Source organism: Pelodiscus sinensis, chromosome 18, assembly GCF_052426305.1.
Source record: "Pelodiscus sinensis isolate ZL-2025 chromosome 18, ASM5242630v1, whole genome shotgun sequence".
NCBI lineage: Eukaryota > Metazoa > Chordata > Testudines > Trionychidae > Pelodiscus > Pelodiscus sinensis.
Window position 1 is genome coordinate 34650079 of NC_143069.1, and position 24118 is coordinate 34674196.

The 24118-nt window shown below is 72.6% G+C and overlaps 2 protein-coding genes across 6 annotated transcripts in view; one reads left to right on the plus strand and one right to left on the minus strand.

The window, feature by feature from the left end:
- The window catches only part of WDR45 (WD repeat domain 45), an 8685-nt gene extending 4220 nt beyond the window's left edge, over window positions 1-4465 (plus strand). For 3 of the 5 annotated variants that reach the window (XM_089770225.1, XM_075918476.2, XM_075918478.2), the window contains 9 exons: window positions 222-296; window positions 520-624; window positions 707-812; window positions 1371-1465; window positions 1543-1622; window positions 1785-1993; window positions 3611-3712; window positions 3815-3960; window positions 4040-4465. In XM_089770225.1, coding sequence (XP_089626351.1) covers window positions 222-296; window positions 520-624; window positions 707-812; window positions 1371-1465; window positions 1543-1622; window positions 1785-1993; window positions 3611-3712; window positions 3815-3960; window positions 4040-4149 — 1028 coding nt within the window. In that variant the 3' untranslated portion in view covers window positions 4150-4465. The remainder of the gene's footprint in view (window positions 1-221; window positions 297-519; window positions 625-706; window positions 813-1370; window positions 1466-1542; window positions 1623-1784; window positions 1994-3610; window positions 3713-3814; window positions 3961-4039) is intronic. The other 2 variants (XM_075918477.2, XM_075918479.2) reach the window with 1 other exon arrangement.
- Window positions 4466-4875: 410 nt separating this feature from the next.
- Window positions 4876-23310, minus strand: HDAC6 (histone deacetylase 6). Its single transcript, XM_089770454.1, is given in 27 exon segments — window positions 4876-5522; window positions 6913-7041; window positions 7889-8035; window positions 8589-8675; window positions 8813-9045; window positions 9118-9292; window positions 9604-9753; window positions 11858-12050; window positions 13021-13089; window positions 13169-13302; window positions 13612-13780; window positions 13872-14000; window positions 14538-14682; window positions 14791-14858; window positions 14934-15040; window positions 15816-15905; window positions 16687-16984; window positions 17269-17337; window positions 17424-17528; window positions 17986-18083; window positions 18333-18429; window positions 18550-18590; window positions 18706-18790; window positions 21569-21657; window positions 21791-21916; window positions 23151-23178; window positions 23285-23310. Coding segments are annotated over 27 exon segments (3156 nt in total). The 3' UTR covers window positions 4876-5453.
- Window positions 23311-24118: the final 808 nt, after the last annotated feature.

The window sequence follows — 24118 nt, forward strand, 5'->3', positions numbered from 1 at the left end:
TCCCCTCCCACAGAACCCAGGCCTCAGCTCTGCCCCCCCCTGCCCCCCCCCGCTCTCACCCCTAGGCCCCGCTCCCCTCCCACAGAACCCAGGCCTCAGCTCTGCCCCCCGTGCTCTCACCACTAGGCCCTGCTCCCCTCCCACAGCTGGGGGAGGACCCAGGCGTCCGGGCAGCCTCTCCCCCCAGGCTGGGTCCAATCCGGTCTCTGTCCTGCTTCCAGGCTGCTTCTGCTGCGCCATGGAGTCCGGGGTGCGGATCTACAACGTGGAGCCGCTCATGGAGAAAGGGCACCTGGGTAAGAGCGGGGGGGGGGGCTCCCACGGGCCCAGGGCTGGGGCTGGCTGGGGGGGGGGGCTCCCACGGGCCCAGGGCAGGGGCTGGCTGGGCGGGGGGGGGCTCCCACGGGCCCAGGGCAGGGGCTGGCTGGGTGGGGGGGGCTCCCACAGGCCCAGGGCAGGGGCTGGCTGGGGGGGGGGGCACGGTGCCATCAGACCCCAGCCTGTTTTCTGCCCCCCCAGATCACGAGCAGGTGGGCAGCATCGCCCTGGTCGAGATGCTGCATCGCTCCAACCTGCTGGCCATTGTGGGGGGCGGAGGGAACCCCAAATTCTCAGAGATTTCAGGTATGGCCCTTTGGGGGGCTGGTGGTTCCGGGGGGCCGGATGCCTGGGCGCCGGGGGGTCACTGGCTGCTCTCCCCCCACAGTGCTCGTTTGGGACGACGCCCGCGAGGGGCCGGGGGGCAAGGACAAGCTGGTTCTGGAGTTCACCTTCACCAAGCCCGTCCTGGCCGTGCGCATGAGACATGACAAGTGAGTATGAGCCGGCCCCGGCTGCCAGGCCCCAGCCGTAACCCCCCCAGGAGGAGGGGACCTGGCCCACAGCTGTAACCCCCCCCGCAGGGAGGGGATCCAGGCGTCCGGCTGTAACCCCCCCCCAACGGGAGGGGACCCAGGCGTCCGGCTGTAACCCCCCAGCGGGAGGGGACCCAGGCGTCCGGCTGTAACCGCCCCCCCTGCAGGGAGGGGACCCAGGCATCCGGCTGTAACCCCCCCAGCAGGAGGGGACCCAGGCGTCCGGCTGTAACCCCCCCGCAGGGAGGGGATCCAGGCGTCCGGCTGTAACCGCCCCCCCAGCAGGAGGGGACCCAGGCATCCGGCTGTAACCCCCCCCAGCAGGAGGGGACCCAGGCGTCCGGCTGTAACCCCCCCAGCAGGAGGGGACCCAGGCGTACGGCTGTAACCCCCCCCCAGCAGGAGGGGACCCAGGCGTACAGCTGTAACCCCCCCCCCAGCAGGAGGGGACCCAAGCATCCGGCTGTAACCCCCCCCAGCAGGAGGGGACCCAGGCGTGGGGCTCGTGTATTTCAGGATCGTCATTGTGCTGCGGAATCGCATTTACGTTTATTCCTTCCCGGAGAATCCCACCAAGCTCTTTGAGTTTGACACGCGGGACAACCCCAAAGGTACGGCCCCTCCCCCGGTGCCCCCCCAGCCAGGAGAGCGCCCCGCCCAGCCCCACGGTGCCCCCTCTCTCCCGCAGGGCTCTGCGATCTCTGCCCCAGTCTGGAGAAACAGCTCCTGGTGTTCCCGGGCCACAAGTGCGGGAGCCTGCAGCTCGTGGTGAGTGGGGCTGGGAGGGGGCAGAGCCATGGGGGGCCCGTGGGGCTGGGAAGGGGCAGAGCCGTGGGGGGCCCGTGGGACTGGGAGGGGCAGGAGGATGTGGGGGTTGCGGGGGGCTGGCAGCCCAGGAAACCACCCATCTCAGCCCTCCCCCGCTGCCAGGACCTGTCGAGCACCCAGCCGGGCACGTCCTCGGCGCCGTTCACCATCAACGCCCACCAGGGCGAGATCGCCTGCGTCTCCCTCAATCAGCCGGGCACCGTGGTGGCCTCGGCCTCCCGGCAGGGCACCCTCATCCGCCTCTTCGACACGCAGAGCAAGGAGAAGCTGGTGGAGCTGCGCCGGGGCACGGACCCTGCCACGCTGTACTGGTGAGATCCCCCCGGCACGGACCCCCTGTACTGGGGAGATCCCCCCCCCGGCACGGACCCTGCCATGCTGTACTGGTGAGATCCCCCCCCGGCACGGACCCCCTGTACTGGGGAGATCCCCCCCCCCCCCGGCACGGACCCTGCCATGCTGTACTGGTGAGATCCCCCCCCGGCACGGACCCCCTGTACTGGGGAGATCCCCCCCCCGGCACGGACCCTGCCATGCTGTACTGGTGAGATCCCCCCCCGGCACGGACCCCCTGTACTGGGGAGATCCCCCCCCCGGCACGGACCCTGCCATGCTGTACTGGTGAGATCCCCCCCGGCACGGACCCCCTGTACTGGGGAGATCCCCCCCCCGGCACGGACCCTGCCATGCTGTACTGGGGAGATCCCCCCCCGGCACGGACCCCCTGTACTGGGGAGATCCCCCCCCCGGCACGGACCCTGCCATGCTGTACTGGGGAGATCCCCCCCCGGCACGGACCCCCCCTGTACTGGGGAGATCCCCCCCCGGCACGGACCCTGCCATGCTGTACTGGTGAGATCCCCCCCGGCACGGACCCCCTGTACTGGGGAGATCCCCCCCCCGGCACGGACCCTGCCATGCTGTACTGGTGAGATCCCCCCCCGGCACAGACCCCCCCTGTACTGGGGAGATCCCCCCCCCCCCCGGCACGGACCCTGCCATGCTGTACTGGTGAGATCCCCCCCGGCACGGACCCCCCCCCCGTACTGGTGAGATCCCCCCCGGCACGGAGCCTGCCACGCTGTACTGGTGAGATCCCCCCCCCCCGGCACGGACCCCCCCCGTACTGGTGAGATCCCCCCCGGCACGGACCCCCCTGTACTGGGGAGATCCCCCCCCGTACTGGTGAGATCCCCCCGGCACGGACCCCCCTCTGTACTGGTGAGATCCCCCCCCAGCACGGACCCCCCCCGTACTGGTGAGATCCCCCGGCATGGACCCCCCCTTGTACTGGTGAGATCCCCCCCCGGCACGGACCCCCCCCGTACTGGTGAGATCCCCCCCCGGCACGGACCCCCCTGCACTGGTGAGATCCCCCCGGCACGGACCCCCCTGTACTGGTGAGATCCCCCCCCGGCACGGACCCCCTCTGTACTGGTGAGCCCCCTCCAGGCCCTGCCATGCTGTACTGGTGAGATCCCCCCCGGCACGGACCCCCCCCCCGTACTGGTGAGATCCCCCCCCGGCACTGACCCCCCCCCTGTACTGGTGAGCCCCCTCCGGGCCCCACCACGGTTTACTGGTGAGATCCCCCCTCCGGCACAGACCCCACGTACTGGTGAGATTCCCCCCCAACATGGACCCCCACCCCTCTGTACTGGTGAGATCCCCCCCCCCCCAGCATGGACCCGCCCCGCTGTACTGGTGAGCCCCCCCAACCCCCACTCCCCCCGGCACAGACCCCACCACGCTGTACTGGTGAGGGAGGCCCCCAGGTACAGCTACCACCTGGGCACACTGTAGTGGTGAGATGCCCCTGTGCATGGACACCTCCCTGGCATGGGGAAGGACCCTGCCGGGGGGGGGGGGGGGGGGGTACTGCAGGGGGAAGCTCGCAGCCCTGGTAACCCCCTTGCCCATCTTTGTAGCATCAACTTCAGCCACGACTCCTCGTTTCTCTGCGCGTCGAGTGACAAGGGGACAGTCCACGTCTTCGCCCTCAAGGACACACGGCTCAACCGCCGCTCCGCGTAGGTGCCACCCGCCAGCCCACAGCCCCCCCCAGCATGGTCCCTTCCTCCCACCCATCACCCCCCTCGGTACCTCCCCCACGGCTGCCGTCTCTCCCGCAGGCTGGCACGCGTGGGCAAGGTGGGCCCAGTCATTGGCCAGTACGTGGACTCGCAGTGGAGCCTGGCCAGCTTCACGGTGCCGGCCGAGTCGGCCTGCGTGTGCGCCTTCGGCCGCAGCTCCGCCAAGACTGTCAACTCCGTCATCGGTCAGTGGGGCGGCGGGTGGGGGCCGGGAGGGGGCGGGGTTCCCTCCCCCGCTCTAACACACGTCCCCTTCCCCCCCAGCGATCTGCGTGGACGGCACCTTCCACAAATACGTCTTCACACCTGACGGCAACTGCAACCGCGAGGCCTTCGACGTCTACCTGGACATCTGCGACGACGACGACTTCTGAGCCCCGCCCACAGGAACAGTCGACTCCAGCTGGAGGGGGGGCTGGGGCCCAGCTGCAGCCACCTCTGAGGCAGGGCGGTGGGAAAACAGCCACACACAACACTGCATGGGAAGGACTCAGCTGCTACTGGTCCAGTTTGAAACAGCTGGGGCAGGGAGAATTGAATCCAAACCTGGTTTCACACCCAGCTGCCTGGAGCGGAATTTACTCTGGCCTGCTGCCACCAGCAAGGTGCACAAAACTACCCCAGCCTCAGCCGCATCGCGACACACTGTAGTCACCGCTTGTGTAGGGTTATAAGATGTTGTGCAACGTTTACCTTGTGGGGTATTATTTGCAAAGCTATAATCTGCTGAACATCATTGTCCGGGTGCAGCGTGCGTGTTGCCGGGGCGATGGAGTTAGGTGAGTGTGTGCTGTGCTGGTTACTTAGGAAACGGGGCACAAATACCCATGATCCCCAGCGGCCATGAGATAGTAAGTGCATGGGGAGGATAAGGAACTGCCAGGAGAGGTGGGGCTTAGACTGCAGGGTCATGCGCTGAGCCATTCGTGGGACAATTCGCGAGTGGGTCTCTGCCTGCACCGTGGAACCGCTAAAGCTCCGTTTCCTAGGCTGCTAACCCCAGGGCCTGGGGAGCCGCCCAAGCAGGAGCTGAACGGGCCGCAGGCTGGGCCGGTGCCTGCCTGTAACTCGCCGAGCAGACGCATGAAATGGGGCCCACACATTATTCACTTTGTATTGCAACAGGCACCCAGAACAGCACAGTCAGCGAGGGCCCGTCCCCCCCCCCCGCTCCAGGCAAGCTGCCCCCCGCTTCCTCACCTCACGGCCACAGGGGGCCCAGTTCACAGGGGGCCTACACTAAGTGGGGTGGGAGGGCCCCATGTTGGCACCAGCAGGCCCCATTCCATGGTCAGGCAGCCCCATGTCCTCTTGTGGGGGGAGAAACAAGCCCCCCCCCAGCCATGGGGATGCTAAAGTGCTGGGCCCAGCGGTTATGGGGTGGGGAGGAAGAGATGAACCCCTTGCATGGTCCAAAAAAGACCCTTTCTGCTTTGGGGGGGGGGGAGGGTGCTGGAGCAGGATTGTCTCATGTGTGGGGGGGGAGAGAATCAGGGGTGTGGATGGGGCAGCAGAGAGTGGGGCAGGTGGCCGGCCCCCCAACAGATACACGAGGGGGTAAGAGTTCCTTGATGCTGCTGGTGAGTTGTTTGGCACGTGTATAGCCCTTTAAGAGAGCAGGCTGGTCCATGGTAGGAGGAGCGGGGGGATCCAAGCCCCCCTTCCCGTGAGGCAGCGCTCAAAGCGGAACAGCTGGGTCCTCACCAAACTTCATGCGGTGAGCCAGGGCCTTGGCTGGCAGCAGGGTCTGGGGCCAGGAAAGAAGGGGGGAGGGTCAGAATGGGACAATGGGGACAATGGAACCACCTTCCCCCTCCACCCCACGGCTTTAATGGAATGTCCCAATCTCATGCATGCACCTCCTCTCTCAGAGAATGGAACAGTCCACATGAATAGGTACAATCTCCCTGCTCCTATAATGGACTAGAATGCCCCAGGAATTACCCCCCCCCCCTCATAGTATATCCCTCCCCTCCCCCAAGGCATGGCACACTGATGGCAGGTCATCCCAAACCCAGGAGTGACACTCTTCCCCCTCCCACTCAGCAGAGAATGGAATGATCCAATAGAAAGTCTGTTTGCACCCCCCACATGCAATAATGGAGTGTCCCATTTCCCCCCCAGGAGAATGCAATGGTCCAGTACAGCTCCCTCCCACTCCCACACCACAATGGATTGTCCCAGCCCTAGACTCATCATTAGATAGAGGGATTGTGCACTCCCCCCATTGCCAGAGAATGGGAGGGTCCACACTGGGTCAGACCACAGGTCCAGGTGACCAGAACCGGCAATCATCCAGTGACCCGTCGCCCGTTCCTGGCTTCTGGCAAACTGAGGCTAGGGCCACCCTCCCTGCCGCGCCTGGCTAGTAGCGATCAATGAACCCATCCTCCTTGAATGGATATAGCCCTGTGGCAGGGAGTTCCACAGGTTAACCACCTTGTGGGAGAACTGCTGCCTCTGCACTGCATTGGGTACGCCCTCGTCCTTATGGCAGAGCAGGGGTGGGGAAACTTTGTGGGAGCAGGGCCTGGTGATGCTCAGAAAAGTCAGTCGGGGCCGCCCATGAGCCAAAAAACAAAACCAAAAACAACCCCCCCCCCCCCCCACACACACCCTGATGGACGTGGCCTCGACCGAGGAGCAGAAACACCCCCCCCCCCATCTCCCTCGCACGCCAGTGCCTTGTGGGGCCCAGGCTAGTAGAGTTGTGCACTCCAGTCCCACAGGGAGGTGATGGGGGGGGGGGGCTGAGGTTCCCCACCCCCGTGGGAGAAGGGGTAAATCTCTTCATTCCCTTTCTGCACGGCCCCCCACCCCATCCCCCTTGGCCCTTCACCGCTGAATGACCCCCCAGGGGTGACATCCGACCAGCCGGGGGGGGGGGGGGGGATTACTCCTGGGACTGGAACATTCCATTACTGCATGGGAGGGGGGTGCTGTTCCATTACAGCAACCTGTTACTCCCAAAGCTGGGACGCTCCATCATGCCAAAGGCTGCAGGGGGAGGAATGTACTAGCCCATTCGGCCCCAGCCAATCAGCAGCCCCCCAGCTACGACACCTGCCCCCACCCCACATCTAGGCAGAGGGGGAACCCTGATGTACCATGTGACCATGGAGGGAGGCGGGGCTTACCGGGTGATGGACATATGATTGACAGGTGTAGCACCAGACAGAGAGGTCCGCGTAACTCAGCACCAGGGGGTGGCCGGAGATGGAGCCATGAGCCAGCATGTGCTGATGGACGTAGCGGCCGCACAGCACCTGGGGGGGCAGCAGTTACAGCCACTGGGCACGGGGGGGGGTGCGCACTGGCAGAGCTGCTGGGGACTGCAGGTGGGGAGTGAGGGGCGCTGGCAGGGCTGGGGCGCTGGGGGCTGGGAGTGGGCAGGGCTGAGGGGCAGGAGTGGGGGGGGCATGGGCTGCGGCTCCGGCGTGAGGGGCACTGGCAGGGCTCGGGGGGGCAGGAGTGGTGGGGGGCGGGGGGGCACGGGCTCTGGCTCCGGAGTGAGGGGCACTGACAGGGCTGGGGGGGGCGGGAGTGGGGGGCGGGGCACGGGCTGTGGCTCCGGAGTGAGGGGGAGTGGCAGGGCTGGGGGGGCGGGAGTGGCGGGGGGGCACGGGCTGTGGCTCCGGCGTGAGGGGCACTGGCAGGGCTGGGGGGCGGGAGTGGCGGGGGGGCGGGGGGGCACGGGCTGTGGCTCCGGCGTGAGGGGCACTGGCAGGGCTGGGGGGGCGGGAGTGGCGGGGGGGCACGGGCTGTGGCTCCGGCGTGAGGGGCACTGGCAGGGCTGGGGGGCGGGAGGAGGGGCGGGGGGGGGGGGCACGGGCTGTGGCTCCAGCATGAGGGGCACTGGCAGGGCTGGGGGGGGGGAGTGGGGGGGGGTGGGGCACGGGCGTGAGGGGCACTGGCAGGGCTAGGGGGGCAGGAGTGGGGGGCGGGGGGGGCGGGGCATGGGCTGCGGCTCCGGCGTGAGGGGCACTGGCAGGGGCTGGGGGGCGGGGGTGGCGGGGGGGCAGGGCCGGGGGGCGGGAGTGGTGGGGGGGCACGGGCTGCGGCTCCGGCGTGGGGGGCACTGGCAGGGCTGGGGGGCAGGGAGGCGCCACTCACCTGGTAGCAGGTCAGGCAGACCCAGTTCTCGCTCTCGCTGCCGCACTCCTCGCACGGGGCCAGCACGTCCAGGCCGGCGGGCGGAAGAGGCCGGACGGAGTCCAGGTGGGGGCACCAGGGCAGAGGGGTCACAGCGTAGAGCGTCCCCTGCAGAGACACCAGGATGGACCCCAGGCGCTCGGGCTCCCAGCCCCGCCCCCCCCCCGGAGAGACCCCCGGCGCTCGCGCTCCCAGCCCCGCCCCCCCCCGGAGAGACCCCAGGCGCTCGGGCTCCCAGCCCCCCCGCCCCCCCCCCGGAGAGACCCCCGGCGCTCGCGCTCCCAGCCCCCCCCCCCCCGGGAGAGACCCCAGGCGCTCGGGCTCCCAGCCCCGCCCCCCCCCCCCCGCCCCGGGGAGAGACCCCAGGCGCTCGCGCTCCCAGCCCCGCCCCCGCCCCAGGCCCCCCCAGCCCCGCCCCCGCCCCGGGAGAGACCCCAGGCATTCGCGCTCCCAGCCCCCCCCCGCCCCCCCCCCCCCGGGAGAGACCCCAGGCGCTCGCGCTCCCAGCCCCGCTCCCCAATCCCCCGGGAGACACCCCAGGTGCTCTGGGTCCCAGCCCCCCGGCGTCAGGCGGTGCAGTCACCGAGTGCTGGGCATGTGAGGCTGGTGAGGGGATGCAGAGGGGAGCAGAGCGCCAGGTGGGGGGGGGGGGGTGTCTCACCGTGTCTGCAAACTCCACCTCCAGGCGGAGGGTGGGGGTGGGGCCGGGGAGCAGGGCAGCCGCTTCGTTCAGGAGAGCGGGGGCATCCTGGGGGGGGGGGGGAAGGGGGAGAGGGATGAGCTGCAAATCCCTCCATGTCCAGGCTGCTCCCCCATAAAAGACCCCCACCCCTGCCCCCTGGATTTCACGCCCCCAGCAACCTCCCCTCCCCCCACTGGCCCTACCTCTGAGGCCTCTGGCACTAGAGGCTCCGCCCCTCCAGGAGACACCCCGCCCACAAGGGCGGAGTCAGGGCTCAGGGGGCGGGTGCCACAGTCAGACTCCGCCTCCTCGCTGAGGCAGAGGGCTCCCAGCTTCAGGGTGTCATCCAGCGAGCCCTCGGAGGCTGGGGGGCTGGGGGACTCCCCGGAGGCCGCGTCGGGGCCCGGCTCTGGCCTGGCGTCCTCCTGGACCGGCACTGCAAGAGACGGAAAGTGTGTCCGGGGGGCCAGGCGGCAGGGGCCACGCGGGCCCTCGGGGCCCCACTCACCGTCCAAGCGCAGGCAACTCCAGTACTCGCGGTGCGCGGCGCTCGCCCGGGCCAGCGACTGGAGGGCGCCGGGGTGGGGGGCTCGCAGGCGGCCCAGCTCCGGCAGGGGGTCCCCCAGCAGGGTGCGGGTGCACATGGTCATGGACTCGGAGATAGACACCAGGTTGTAGCCCCCCTGGGGGGCAGAAGAGAGGTGGAACTTGGGGGCGCCCAGCCCCCCGTGTCGCTGCCCATCTGGCCCCGGCAGCCCGGGGTGGTGCATGAACAACGGGCGCACGTGTCTCGCACGCTCAGTAGTAGTGATCTCGCGTGCACACCCGCCCGAACGCGCCACGCAGGGTTAATCGCAGATCCCGTGCCGGGCGTCGATGACACCCAAGAGCGAGGGACCCGCCCCCCGTGCAGCAGCGCAGGGCGCCAGGCAGCTGGGCCACGAGGGGAGCCCGACGGGGACACCCTGCGCCCTCCACGCCCCGCCCCACCTACCTCGAGGACCAGCACGACCCGGCCCCCCGCCAGCCCCAGCAGGAGGTGGGTCATGTGGGCGTAGCATTCGGGGCTCACCAGACACCCCCCCAGCGGGTCGCCACGGGCGGCGTCGAATCCGGCCGACACCAGCACCAGCTCCGGGTCGAACTAGAGAGAGTGAGAGAGAGAAAGAGTGAGAGCGAGCCCCGCCGGAGAACACAGGCGTCCAGGCACAGCCCCCCCCCCGCCCCCCCCCCACCGGAGAACACAGGCGTCCAGGCACAGCCCCGCCCCCCCCCCCCCCCCCCCCCACCGGAGAACACAGGCATCCAGGCACAGCCCCACCCCCCGCCCCCCCCCACCGGAGAACACAGGCATCCAGGCACAGCCCCACCCCCCGCCCCCCGCCCGCCCCCACCCCCGCCGGAGAACACAGGCGTCCAGGCACAGCCCCACCCCCCCCCCCCCCACCGGAGAACACAGGCATCCAGGCACAGCCCCACCCCCCGCCCCCCGCCCGCCCCCACCCCCGCCGGAGAACACAGGCGTCCAGGCACAGCCCCACCCCCCGCCCCCCCCCACCGGAGAACACAGGCATCCAGGCACAGCCCCGCCCCGCCCGCCCCCACCCCCGCCGGAGAACACAGGCGTCCAGGCGCAGCCCCGCCCCCCGCCCGCCCCCACCCCTGCCCCCACCCCTGCCGGAGAACACAGGCGTCCAGGCACAGCCCCGCCCCCCCCCCCCACCCCCACCGGAGAACACAGGCGTCCAGGCACAGCCCCGCCCCCCGCCCCCCCCCCACCGGAGAACACAGGCGTCCAGGCACAGCCCCGCCCCCCGCCCCCCCCCCACCGGAGAACACAGGCGTCCAGGCACAGCCCCGCCCCGCCCCCCCCCCACCGGAGAACACAGGCGTCCAGGCACAGCCCCGCCCCCCGCCCGCCCCCACCCCCGCCGGAGAACACAGGCGTCCAGGCACAGCCCCACCCCCCGCCCCCCGCCCGCCCCCACCCCCGCCGGAGAACACAGGCGTCCAGGCACAGCCCCACCCCCCGCCCCCCCCCCACCGGAGAACACAGGCATCCAGGCACAGCCCCACCCCCCGCCCCCGCCCGCCCCCACCCCCGCCGGAGAACACAGGCGTCCAGGCACAGCCCCACCCCCCGCCCCCCCCCACCGGAGAACACAGGCATCCAGGCACAGCCCCACCCCCCGCCCCCCCGCCCGCCCCCACCCCCGCCGGAGAACACAGGCGTCCAGGCACAGCCCCACCCCCCGCCCCCCGCCCACCCCCACCCACGCCGGAGAACACAGGCGTCCAGGCACAGCCCCACCCCCCGCCCCCCGCCCGCCCCCACCCCCGCCGGAGAACACAGGCGTCCAGGCACAGCCCCCCCCCCGCCCCCCGCCCCCCGCCGGAGAACACAGGCGTCCAGGCACAGCCCCACCCCCCCCCCCCCACCCCCGCCGGAGAACACAGGCGTCCAGGCACAGCCCCGCCCCCCCCCCCCCCCACCGGAGAACACAGGCGTCCAGGCACAGCCCCGCCCCCCGCCCGCCCCCACCGGAGAACACAGGCGTCCAGGCACAGCCCCGCCCCCCGCCCGCCCCCACCGGAGAACACAGGCGTCCAGGCACAGCCCCGCCCCCCCCGCCCCCCCACCCCCGCCGGAGAACACAGGCGTCCAGGCACAGCCCCCCCCCCCCCCCCCCCCACCGGAGAACACAGGCGTCCAGGCACAGCCCCGCCCCCCGCCCCCCCCACCGGAGAACACAGGCGTCCAGGCACAGCCCCGCCCCCCGCCCCCCCCACCGGAGAACACAGGCGTCCAGGCACAGCCCCGCCCCCCGCCCGCCCCCACCGGAGAACACAGGCGTCCAGGCACAGCCCCGCCCCCCGCCCGCCCCCACCGGAGAACACAGGCGTCCAGGCACAGCCCCACCCCCCGCCCGCCCCCACCCCCGCCGGAGAACACAGGCGTCCAGGCACAGCCCCACCCCCCGCCCGCCCCCACCCCCGCCGGAGAACACAGGCGTCCAGGCACAGCCCCGCCCCCGCCCGCCCCCACCGGAGAACACAGGCATCCAGGCGCAGCCCCGCCCCCCGCCCCGCCCCCACCCCCGCCGGAGAACCCAGGCATCCAGGCACAGCCCCGCCCCCCGCCCGCCCCCACCGGAGAACACAGGCATCCAGGCGCAGCCCCGCCCCCCGCCCGCCCCCACCCCCGCCGGAGAACCCAGGCATCCGGGCTCCGGCCCCGCCGGCGGCACCTGGTAGGCGACGGGCAGCACCAGGCGGTGGAAGGCAGCCAGGTACTCGGGGTCGCCCATGCGGGGGCCGTTCCAGGGCACGTTGAGGGTGAAGCCGCAGCCTGGCCCCCGCCCCACGCGGTCGGCGTCGGCGTCCTCCGAGGAGGGGAAGAAGGAGCCGTGGTCGTACCGGTGCAGGGAGACGTACAGCACGCTGGGGGGGGGCGGGGGGGTCAGTACAGCTCGCGCCCCAGCTGCTCCCGCCCCCCAGCCGCTCCCTTGTCCCCCAGGGCTGCTCCCGCCGCTCCACTGGCCACTGCTCCCTCGTCCTCCATCACTGCGGCTCCCGCCCCTGGTCGCCCCTTACCTCCCAGTGCCACGGCTCCCTGGTCCCCCCACTACTCCCCCGGTTCCCCCTTACCTCCCAGTGCCACGGCTCCCATCCCCCCGGTCCCCCCTTACCTCCCAGTGCCACGGCTCCCTGGTCCCCCCCCCACCCCCCCCGGTTCCCCCTTACCTCCCAGTGCCACGGCTCCCTGGCCCCCCCCCCACTACTCCCACCCCCCCGGCCCTCCCTTACCTCCCAGTGCCACGGCTCCCGCCCCCCCCACTGCTCCCGCCCCCCAGCCGCCCCTTACCTCCCAGTGCCACGGCTCCCTGGTCCCCCCCCACTACTCCCACCCCCTGGTCGCCCCCTTACCTCCCAGTGCCACGGCTCCCTGGTCCCCCCCCCCACTACTCCCACCCCGGTCCCCCTTACCTCCCAGTGCCACGGCTCCCACCCCCGGTCCCCTTACCTCCCAGTGCCACGGCTCCCTGGCCCCCCCCACTACTCCCACCCCCCCTGCCCTCCCCACCTCCCAGTGCCACAGCTCCCACCCCCCGGCCGCCCCCTTTCCTCCCAGCGCCGCAGCTCCCACCCCCTACCCCCCCGGCCCCCCTTACCTCCCAGTGCCGCGTTCCCACCCCCCCCACTGCTCCCGGCCCCCCTTACCTCCCAGTGCCCCGGCTCCCTGGTCCCCCGGCCGCGGCCCCCGCCCCCTGGTCGCCCCCTTACCTCCCAGCGGCATGGCCCCCCGCCCCCCCACTGCTCCCGCCCCCCGGCCGCTCCCTCACCGCACTCATCACTGCTGTTCCCTCGCCCAGTCTGTCGACCCACCACAGCCCCCCCATGGGCATGGTACCTTGGATCTTCCTCAAACATGTGCTGGGTTCCGTTGCCGTGGTGAACATCCCAGTCCAGGATCATGACCCTGACGACGAGAAGATAAGGATGGAACCCAGGCGCCCAGGCCCCGCCCCCCGCCCAGGCCCCGCCCCCAGGCCCCTCACCTCATGGGCCGGCCCGCCAGGCGCTGCGCGAAGCGAGCCGCCAGGGCCACCGAGTTGAAGAAGCAGAAGCCACAGGCCATGTCGGACTCTGCGTGGTGCCCGGGCGGGCGGACGATGGCCACAGCGTTCTGCACCTAGAGCCAGGCAGAGGCACGGGGGGGTGAGAGCACCGAGGGGCAGCCAGCTCTGGGGCGAGGCGGCTGGGGAACAGCTGCACAGAACGCTGCCCGGGGACAACTCGCCCAGCCCTGGGATGCAGCAAGCAAGTTCTGGGGGGGGGGAAGGGGAGAACAGCCTCACGTAACGCTGCATGGGGCTGGGGCTGGATGCGACCAGCTCTGGGGTGAAGCAGCTGGGCAACAGCCACACAGAACGCTACCCAGGGCCAGCTCTGGGGAAGGGAAGCAAGTTTTCATCTCCCGGGGCCTGGCCCCACCCCTCACCTGGCCCTCCAGCACGGCCTGCACGGCGTTGAAGGCGGAGCCGGCCGCCAGCCGGGCGCAGGCGTACGAGCTGCTGCAGATGTAGATGGAGTTGTAGAGCCCGCCCTGGCGATGCAGGTCACGCGGCTTCATGCCGGCCGTGGACTTGAGCGTCTCCACGTAGGCCGGGCTGCGAGGGAGGCAAAGCGGCTAGGAGTGCGCACGGCCGCCCCGCCCCCCACCAGGGAGAGCCCCGTGGCCCGGCCCCTCCGGCCCCTCACCTGTGGCACATGCTCAGCTCCTCCTCCTCGGCGCCGCGGGCTGGGATGCGGCGGCACCGCTCCGTGAGACGCAGCTCCCCGTGGCGCTGGAAGATGCGCGAGACCCGCTCCGGCAGCTCCGGGTGCTGGCTGGGGGCGGGAGGACTTAGCGTGCACACCGGGGCCTCTTCTCTGCTGGGGGGCCCCTCCCCCAGGAACAGGGAGAGAACCCAGAGCCCCCCGCCGCCCTCCCACAGCGAGGAGAAAACCCAGGCGTCCGGGCTTCTAGACCCCCCTCTGCTCTAACCACTAGCCCCCGCTTCCCTCCCAGAGACCCCAGGCCCCTTGCTCTAACCACTAGCCCCGCTCCCCTCCCAGAGACCCCTTGTTCTAACCACTAGCCTCCGCTCCCCTCCCAGAGACCCTCCATCCTTGTTCTAACCACTCTTCCCCGCTCCCCTCCCACAGCCGGGAGAGACCCCAGGCCCCTTGCTCCAACCACTAGCCCCCGCTCCCCTCCCAGAGACCCTCCATCCTTGCTCTAACCACTAGCCCCCGCTCCCGTCCCAGAGACCCCCCCTCTAACCACTAGCCCCCGCCCCCCTCCCAGAGACCCCTCCCTGCTCTAACCACTCTTCCCCGCTCTCCCCCCACAGCCGGGAGAGACCCCAGGCGTCCGGGCGGTACCTGTCCCACATGTTGTAATGCTCCGTCATGCGCTCGTCGTACACCAGGCCGGTACGGGCAGCTGGGAGGGGTCGCTCCACCTCGGGGGGGCCGGTGGGGGTCATGGGGGCCGGCTCCCCTTCTGCATCCTCAGCGGTGTGGGAGGCTGGGAGAGGGGGAGCCAGAGCTGAGGGGCGCGGGGGCAGCTCGCCACGCCCCCAGGGAGGGGGAGCAGGGCCAGGGAGCGCCGGGGGGGCTGCGGGCCAGGACTCACCCTCTCTCCGCAGGCTGTGCCAGTATCTCTCGTGGGCTGCAAGCGTCCCGGCCACAGAGCTCCGGGCGCTGGGGAGGGGAGCAGGCCGGAGTGAGTGGGGTGCCGACGCAGCGCTTGCCCCTCCCCGCCAGAACCCCGCTCACCTGGCACACGGGGCCACGGGCGGCTCCAGCCGGGGACAGGGGTCCCCCAGGAGGGTCCTCAGCGCCGCACAGACCCCCTCGGCCAGGGAGCCCAGGTCGTAGCCACCCTGGGGAGGGGAGAAAACGGGTCAATAGCTCCCCCAGCCCCCTGGCAGCCACCGCTGGGGCGCGGCGCCTGGGAACAGCAGCATGTAACGCCCGGGGCCAGGATGCAGCCCCCGCTGGGCGCGGCGGCTGGGAACAGCAGCATGTAACGCCCGGGAACAGCAGCACGTAATGCCCGGGGCCAGGATGCAGCCACCGCTGGGGCGCGGCGCCTGGGAACAGCAGCACGTAACGCCCGGGGCCAGGATGCAGCCACCGCTGGGGCGCGGCGCCTGGGAACAGCAGCACGTAACGCCCGGGGCCAGGATGCAGCCACCGCTGGGGCGCGGCGCCTGGGAACAGCAGCACGTAACGCCCGGGGCCAGGATGCAGCCACCGCTGGGCGCGGCGGCTGGGAACAGCAGCACGTAACGCCCGGGGCCAGGATGCAGCCACCGCTGGGGCGCGGCGCCTGGGAACAGCAGCACGTAACGCCCGGGGCCAGGATGCAGCCACCGCTGGGGCGCGGCGCCTGGGAACAGCAGCACGTAACGCCCGGGGCCAGGATGCAGCCCCCGCTGGGGCGCGGCGGCTGGGAACAGCAGCACGTAACGCCCGGGGCCAGGATGCAGCCCCCGCTGGGCGCGGCGGCTGGGAACAGCAGCACGTAACGCCCGGGGCCAGGATGCAGCCACCGCTGGGGCGCGGCGCCTGGGAACAGCAGCACGTAACGCCCGGGGCCAGGATGCAGCCCCGCTGGGCGCGGCGGCAGCGAGCTCTGGGAGGGGGCAGACTCACCTCCAAAGACAGCAGCACCTTGCCTCCCGCCAGGGCCAGCAGCAGATGAGTCAGATGGGCGAAGCCCGCGGGGGACACGGCCATCTCGCCCTAGGGGTGCGCACGGCTCCGTTGGCCAGGCTCCCTGCCCCCCAGACCAGCCCTCCCTGGGCCCCTGCCCCCTATCTAGACCCCACGACCCAACACCCCTCTCACCCCCCCACGACCCAACACCCCCTCCCCACCCTGCCCCCCACCGGCCTCACTCCCCCCTGCCCCACGACCCAACACCCCTCTCGCCCTGCCCCCCACCGGCCTCACTCCCTCACCCCCCCACGACCCAACACCCCTCTCACCCTGCCCCCACCGGCCTCACTCCCCCCTGCCCCACGACCCAACACCCCTCTCACCCCCCCCCACGACCCAACACCCCTCTCGCCCTGCCCCCCACCGGCCTCACTCCCTCACCCCCCCCACGACCCAACACCCCTCTCACCCTGCCCCCCACCGGCCTCACTCCCCCCTGCCCCACGACCCAACACCCCTCTCACCCCCCCACGACCCAACACCCCTCTCGCCCCTACCCCCCACCGGCCTCACTCCCCCTGCCCCACGACCCAACACCCCCTCACCCCCACGACCCAACACCCCTCTCACCCTGCCCCCCACCGGCCTCACTCCCCCCTGCCCCACGACCCAACACCCCCCCACGACCCAACACCCCTCTCGCCCTGCCCCCCACCGGCCTCACTCCCCCCCGCCCCACGACCCAACACCCCTCTCGCCCTGCCCCCCACCGGCCTCACTCCCCTCCACAACTGAACACCCCTTTGCCCTGCACCACTGACCTGGCACCCCCATGTCCCCCCTGCAATGGGGGGACCCCTCTTACCTTGGGATCCCCGAGCGCAGCGTCAAACCCAGCAGCCACCAGAACCAGCTGGGGCTGGAACTGAGACCCCTCTCTTCGGGAGCTCGAATGCAGCCACTTCTAGTGTGGGCTGCAGGGGAACAGCCGCACATAACGCTCGGCCCGGCCGCCTCCCGCAGCCTCCGGTCCTACCGCATTCCATGGCACGTTGATGTTGAACCCCTCCCCACGGCCCTGCCCCACGGCGGGGCTGTCGGATGCCGGCAGGTGGGGCCAGAACCTCCCGTCCTCATAGCGATGGATGGAGAAATAGAGCACGCTGCAGAGAGACGGGGCAATGAAGGGCCAGGGCCGGCGCCCCCCGCCCGCAGCCCCCAGCCCCCGCCGGAGCCCCCCACCCGGCGCCCCCAGCCCCCGCCCGCAGCCCCCGCCGGTGCCCCCCGCCGGAGCCCCCCGCCCGCAGCCCCCGCCGGAGCCCCCCGCCCCCGCCGGAGCCCCCAGCCCGCAGCCCCCGCCGGAGCCCCCCAGCCCCCGCCGGAGCCCCCCACCGCCCCCGCCGGTGCCCCCCGCCCTCCGCCCCTGCTCTGAGCAGCGGGGACTGACCTGGGGTCCTGCTCAAAGAGGAACTGTGTCCCCTGCCCATGGTGAACGTCCCAGTCGACAATCAGGACGCTGGAGAGAAGCGAGACTTGTTAGGGGGCTCGGCTCCCGGCCTGCCCCCTGCCCCGCCGTCCGGCTCCCAGCCCCCCATCGCTCACCGGTCCACTCCCAGGTTTTGCCGGGCGTATCTGGCCGCGATGGCCAGGTGGTTGAAGATGCAGTATCCGTCCATCTTATCGTGGTGGGCGTGGTGTCCTGGAGGCCTGAATGGAGACAAACCGGGCTAGCAGAGGGCTCACCTGTCACTAACTTGCGGCCCCCTCTGGGGTGGGGCAGCTGAGGAACAGCCGCATAGAACGCTGCCCGGGAACGACACGGGCGCTGAAACGGGGCTGTTCCCGACTGCCCTGCCCGAGTAAGGGCTGCAGCCCAGCACATGCTGCCTGGGTCGTTTCTCTTGGGAGGAGAAAGACGAAGACGGGGGCCCCGCAGCCCAGCGCCGGCTGGGACAGCTTGAGGGCAGATTTGAGCCCCTGGGGCTGTGCGGATACAGGGGGCCGAGGGGACGGGGCCCAGACTGCCCCTGGGGCGGTGCGGATACAGGGGGCCAAGCAGGATCCAGTCCCACGAGCCCCACGTCCGGCCGCGCAGCCTGGGCCGAGGTCTGGGAAGCAGCCTGGGATCAGCCGCCGCGCGGGGGCCCCACCCAGCCCCTCCTACCGGATCAGCGCCAGCCCGTTGCGCAGCTCCCCCGCCTGCACCTTCTCCAGCAGCCGCAGGAGGCAGCCGCTCGCCAGCCGGGCACCTTGGTACGAACCCTGGGGCAGGAGCAACGGAGAGCGGGGCTTGGACACCGAGCCCCGGGGGGCCCACAGACGGCACAGGGGGACAGCCCGCCAGGACCCCGCGCCGGGGAACCCCGGCCTCCGGCCCCCCCCCCCCCCGCACCGCCAAGACCCCGCGCCGGGGAACCCCGGCCTCCACCCCCCCCCCCCGCCAGCGTCCCCTCGCAGAGCCGGGGAACCCAGGCATCTGGGGGGGTCCCTCGCTGGCTGGCAGGAGCTCACCGGGTGCAGGAAGACGGAGTCGAACGTCCCCGACAGGCCCCTCAGCTCCTCCTCACTCATCTGCTCCGTCGACTTCACCAGCTCCACGTACCCCGGGCTGAGAGACAGAGAGAGAGCGAGCCCCTCGCCCCTGCCTCGCTGGTACCCCCCAGCCCTGCCGTTGCCCCCCTCCTGCCCCGCAGCCCCAGCTGGCCCGCCCCCCGGCTGCAGTCCGTACCTGTGGACCAGCAGAATCTCTTCCTCTGTAGCCGGCCGGGCCTGTGAGGACAGAGGAGGGAAGTGGGGGGCTGCAGCAGAGCGGGGGGAGGGGCAGCTGGTCTTGGGACACCTCCGGGCAAGGGACAGACCCAGGGGTCCCAGCCCCTCCTCTCACCTCGACTGGGACGCAGCGTTCCCACAGGCCGCTCTGCAGCAGCTTCTCCTGCACAGCCACCAGCCGCTCCGGGCGCTCCGGGAAGCTGGGGGCGAAACGACAGAGCGGGAGAAAGTGGCCGGGGCTGGGGGGCTGGGGAGGGAGGGAGGGGCGCCGGGGGGGCAGGGGCTGGGGAGGGAGGGAGGGGCGCCAGGGGGCAGGGGCTGGGGGGCGGGAGTGAGGAGTGGGCGCCGGGGGGCAGGGGCTGGGGGGCGGGAGTGAGGAGTGGGCGCCGGGGGGCAGGGGCTGGGAGGGAGGGAGGGGCGCCGGGGGGCAGGGGCTGGGGGGCGGGAGTGAGGGGTGGGCGCCAGGGGGCAGGGGCTGCAGCAGGGAGTGAGGGATGGGTGCCAGGGGGCAGGGCTGGGGGGTGGGAGGGAGGGGTGGGTGCCGGGGGGCAGGGGCTGGGGGGAGGGGTGGGTGCCGGGGGGCAGGGGCTGGGGGGAGGGGTGGGTGCCGGGGGGCAGGGGCTGGGGGGCGGGAGGGAGGGGTGGGCGCCGGGGGGCAGGGCTGGGGAGGGAGGGAGGGAGGGAGGGAGGGAGGGGCGCCGGCAGGGCCGGGGGGCAGCGATGTGCCCCCCAGAGCGAGGATCCCGGCGCTGGACAGGAGGGGCCCGGGCCCAGATCCCAGATAAGCTAGGGGGCCGGTCGCTGGGGGGGAGGCGGCTCGGGGGCCGTGGTGACTGGCGGGAGGGGTCGCTGGGGGGGAGGCGGCTCGGGGGCCGTGGTGACTGGCGGGAGGGGTCGCTGGGGGGAGGCGGCTCGGGGGCCGTGGTGACTGGCGGGAGGGGTCGCTGGGGGGGAGGCGGCTCGGGGGCCGTGGTGACTGGCGGGAGGGGTCGCTGGGGGGAGGCGGCTCAGGGGCCGTGGTGACTGGCGGGAGGGGTCGCTGGGGGGAGGCGGCTCGGGGGCCGTGGTGACTGGCGGGAGGGGTCGCTGGGGGGGAGGCGGCTCGGGGGCCGTGGTGACTGGCGGGAGGGGTCGCTGGGGGGAGGCGGCTCGGGGGCCGTGGTGACTGGCGGGAGGGGTCGCTGGGGGGGAGGCGGTTCGGGGGCCGTGGTGACTGGCGGGAGGGGTCGCTGGGGGGGAGGCGGCTCGGGGGCCGTGGTGACTGACGGGAGGGGTCGCTGGGGGGAGGCGGCTCGGGGGCCGTGGTGACTGGCGGGAGGGGTCGCTGGGGGGGAGGCGGCTCGGGGGCCGTGGTGACTGGCGGGAGGGGTCGCTGGGGGGAGGCGGCTCGGGGGCCGTGGTGACTGGCGGGAGGGGTCGCTGGGGGGGAGGCGGCTCGGGGGCCGTGGTGACTGGCGGGAGGGGTCACTGGGGGGAGGCGGCTCGGGGGCCGTGGTGACTGGCGGGAGGGGTCGCTGGGGGGAGGCGGTTCGGGGGCCGTGGTGACTGACGGGAGGGGTCGCTGGGGGGAGGCGGTTCGGGGGCCGTGGTGACTGGCGGGAGGGGTCGCTGGGGGGAGGCGGCTCAGGGGCCGTGGTGACTGACGGGAGGGGTCGCTGGGGGGAGGCGGCTCGGGGGCCGTGGTGACTGGCGGGAGGGGTCGCTGGGGGGAGGCGGCTCGGGGGCCGTGGTGACTGGCGGGAGGGGTCACTGGGGGGAGGCGGCTCGGGGGCCGTGGTGACTGGCGGGAGGGGTCGCTGGGGGGAGGCGGCTCGGGGGCCGTGGTGACTGGCGGGAGGGGTCGCTGGGGGGGAGGCGGTTCGGGGGCCGTGGTGACTGGCGGGAGGGGTCGCTGGGGGGGAGGCGGCTCGGGGGCCGTGGTGACTGACGGGAGGGGTCGCTGGGGGGGAGGCGGCTCGGGGGCCGTGGTGACTGGCGGGAGGGGTCGCTGGGGGGGAGGCGGCTCGGGGGCCGTGGTGACTGGCGGGAGGGGTCGCTGGGGGGGAGGCGGCTCGGGGGCCGTGGTGACTGGCGGGAGGGGTCGCTGGGGGGGAGGCGGCTCGGGGGCCGTGGTGACTGGCGGGAGGGGTCACTGGGGGGAGGCGGCTCGGGGGCCGTGGTGACTGGCGGGAGGGGTCGCTGGGGGGAGGCGGTTCGGGGGCCGTGGTGACTGACGGGAGGGGTCGCTGGGGGGAGGCGGTTCGGGGGCCGTGGTGACTGGCGGGAGGGGTCGCTGGGGGGGAGGCGGCTCAGGGGCCGTGGTGACTGACGGGAGGGGTCGCTGGGGGGAGGCGGTTCGGGGGCCGTGGTAACTGGCGGGAGGGGTCGCTGGGGGGAGGCGGCTCGGGGGCCGTGGTGACTGGCGGGAGGGGTCGCTGGGGGGGAGGCGGTTCGGGGGCCGTGGTGACTGGCGGGAGGGGTCGCTGGGGGGAGGCGGCTCGGGGGGCCGTGGTGACTGGCGGGAGGGGTCGCTGGGGGGAGGCGGCTCGGGGGGCCGTGGTGACTGGCGGGAGGGGTCGCTGGGGGGAGGCGGCTCGGGGGGCCGTGGTGACTGGCGGGAGGGGTCGCTGGGGGGAGGCGGCTCGGGGGCCGTGGTGACTGGCGGGAGGGGTCGCTGGGGGGGAGGCGGTTCGGGGGCCGTGGTGACTGGCGGGAGGGGTCACTGGGGGGAGGCGGTTCGGGGGCCGTGGTGACTGGCGGGAGGGGTCGCTGGGGGGGAGGCGGCTCAGGGGCCGTGGTGACTGGCGGGAGGGGTCGCTGGGGGGAGGCGGCTCGGGGGGCCGTGGTGACTGGCGGGAGGGGTCGCTGGGGGGAGGCGGCTCGGGGGCCGTGGTGACTGGCGGGAGGGGTCGCTGGGGGGGAGGCGGTTCGGGGGCCGTGGTGACTGGCGGGAGGGGTCGCTGGGGTGGGGGTCGTGGCTCCCCCCCCCCCCCCCGTACCTGTCATCCCACAGGCAGTGAGACTCTGTGAGCCGCTCGTCAAAGGCCAGGCCCGTCCCCACGGGCACCGTCCCCTCCACGCCCAGGTCCTGGGGGGGACACGACAGTGGAGCCAGGCGCCGGCCCCCCCAGACCCGCTCCCCTTCCCCCCACGGCCAGGGAGCAGGCGCCGCCAGCGGAAAGCCCAGCCCCACGGCCCCCCCCGGCTCTCGCCCCACCTACCAGGCGCCGCAGCCCCGACTCCAGCTCCTCCGTCTCTCTGCTCGCCCGCTGCGCTCGGCCGCGGCGCTTGGTTTCGGGCAGCCCGGGGCTCCGGCGTGGCTGGGGGCCCCTCCGGCCACCTCGCTTCTGGGGGGGAAGCACACGGGGCAGAAGGGGGGGGCTTGGACCTCGCCAGCCCCCCCCAGCCCTTGGCAGGCCCAGGCAGCCTCGCGCCCAGAGCCAAGGGCCCCCCCCCAGGGCCAGACTCACCATGGCCGTGTGCTGGGGGGGCAGGTCCCTTCAGGATCGGGAGGGGGGAGCTGGGTCCTTCCTCTGCCAAAGCTTCTCCGCCCAGGGTGTCGCCATGGCGGGGCAGGGCTGGGGGCAAAGGCCGTTAGAGGGGCCAAACCCCGACCCCCCCGGCCTCCACCCTGGGCCGGCGGGGGCTGCGGGGCAGGAGCAAGGGGCACTGGGGAAGGCAATTTTAGGGGGGGCACGGGGTGCAGGGCTGGGAGGCGAAGGGGTGGCAGGGGGTGAGGGGCACAGAGCTGGGGGTGTACAGATGGGGGAAGGGGCGGGGCTGAGGGCAGCAGGGTAGGGGGGCGCTGGGGGGCAGTGCTGGGGGTGAAGGGCGCTGGGGGGCGGGGCAAAGGGGGCAGGGTGGGGGCGCTGGGGGGACAGTGCTGGGGGGTGAAGGGCGCTGGGGGCGGGGCTGAGGGGGCAGGGTGGAGGTGCTGGGGGGTGGGGCATGGGGGCAGGGGTGGGGGGCACTGGGGGGCAGTGCTGGGGGGTGGGCAGTGCTGGAGGGTGAAGGGCACTGGGGGGGCGGGGTGAGGGGGCAGGGTGGGGGGCGCTGGGGGGCAGTGCTGGGGGGTGGAGGGTGCTGGGGGGCAGTGCTGGGGGGTGAAGGGCGCTGGGGGCCGGGGCATGGGGGCAGGGTGGGGGCGCTGGGGGGCAGTGCTGGGGGTGAAGGGCGCTGGGGGGCGGGGCCGAGGGGGCAGGGTGGGGGCGCTGGGGGGCAGTGCTGGGGGTGAAGGGCGCTGGGGGGCGGGGCCGAGGGGGCAGGGTGGAGGTGCTGGGGGGCGGGGCATGGGGGCAGGGTGGGCGGTGCTGGGGGGCGGGGCCGAGGGGGCAGGGTGGGGGTGCTGGGGGGCGGGGCATGGGGGCAGGGTGGGGGGTGCTGGGGGGCAGTGCTGGGGGGCGGGGCCGAGGGTGCTGGGGGGCGGGGCAGGGGGGGCAGCGGGCGGGGCCGGAGCAGCAGGCTGTGGGCGGGGCTTGGGGGAGCAGGTCCCAGAGCGCTGCCCCCCCCCCCGGCCCGTGCCCGCGGCACCAGCTGCCCGCCCCGGGTGCCCAGCCACGTGCGCGAGCGGGCTGCTCTCACCTGCCGCGCCCCTGCAGATGGTCTCTCCCTGCCGCGCGCAGCCTGATGGTGTCACCCAGCCCCGTCCCGCCCCGCCCCGCCCCGCCGGGAGATTCCATTCGGAGTAGGGCGGGGGGGGGGAAGATGGCAGAGACCATTGACGGAGGAGGGGGCTGGTCATGACCATTCACCCTGACCTTGGGGGAGATCTGGGCGAAACCAATCACGATGAATGGAGGGGGTGGGGATCCTGGGAGTGGCCATTGGCACTGAGCGGGGGGGAGGGGAGCTGGGAGAGACCATTGACTTGCTGGAAGAAAAATCTCCCTGTTTCTTCACTGGCCTAGGTCGGGGGGGGGGGATTTACTCCCTTGACCCTGTGACCCTTAATTCTCTTGACCCCTCCCCAGCTTGTTCCCGTGACCCTTCACCCCGGCCTCTATTTTTCCTTGGATTCCCCCCCCAACCTCTCGGCTCCTTGGGCCTTGGCCCCTTGCCCCCCCCAGGGGAGCTGGGCCCCCTCGGCCTTCCCCTAGTGAAGGGAGCCCCAGGGAGGGCTCCCTAGGTGCTGAGATGCAGCCACCTCTGGGGCAGGGCAGCTGGGGAACAGCCGCATAGAACGTAGTGGGGGAGGGGTGAGGCAGGGAGGGCTTGGCACCAGCAGCGGGCGCTGGGCCTGCCCTGAAGTAGCCATGGGGCTGGGATAGCGAGCCCGACCCCCGCACCAGCGTGTGTCCCGGCTGGAGGGGCCCCCAGCTCTGCGCCGAGCCTGTGTAGCTCCCAGTACTGGGCCCATCTCCAGTGCCCGCCCCCGCCCCTTCCCCACATCCCTTTGAAATCCAGTTCCCAGCTCCTCGGCGGAGGCAAGGGCTAACCCCCACCAGGCCATGAGCTGATGGGGCAGATAACGCCCCCTTCCCCTTTTGATCGCTGCGCAGGGGGGCGTGGGAAGCAGGGAGCAGAGCCAGAGATGGGCCGATACATGGATG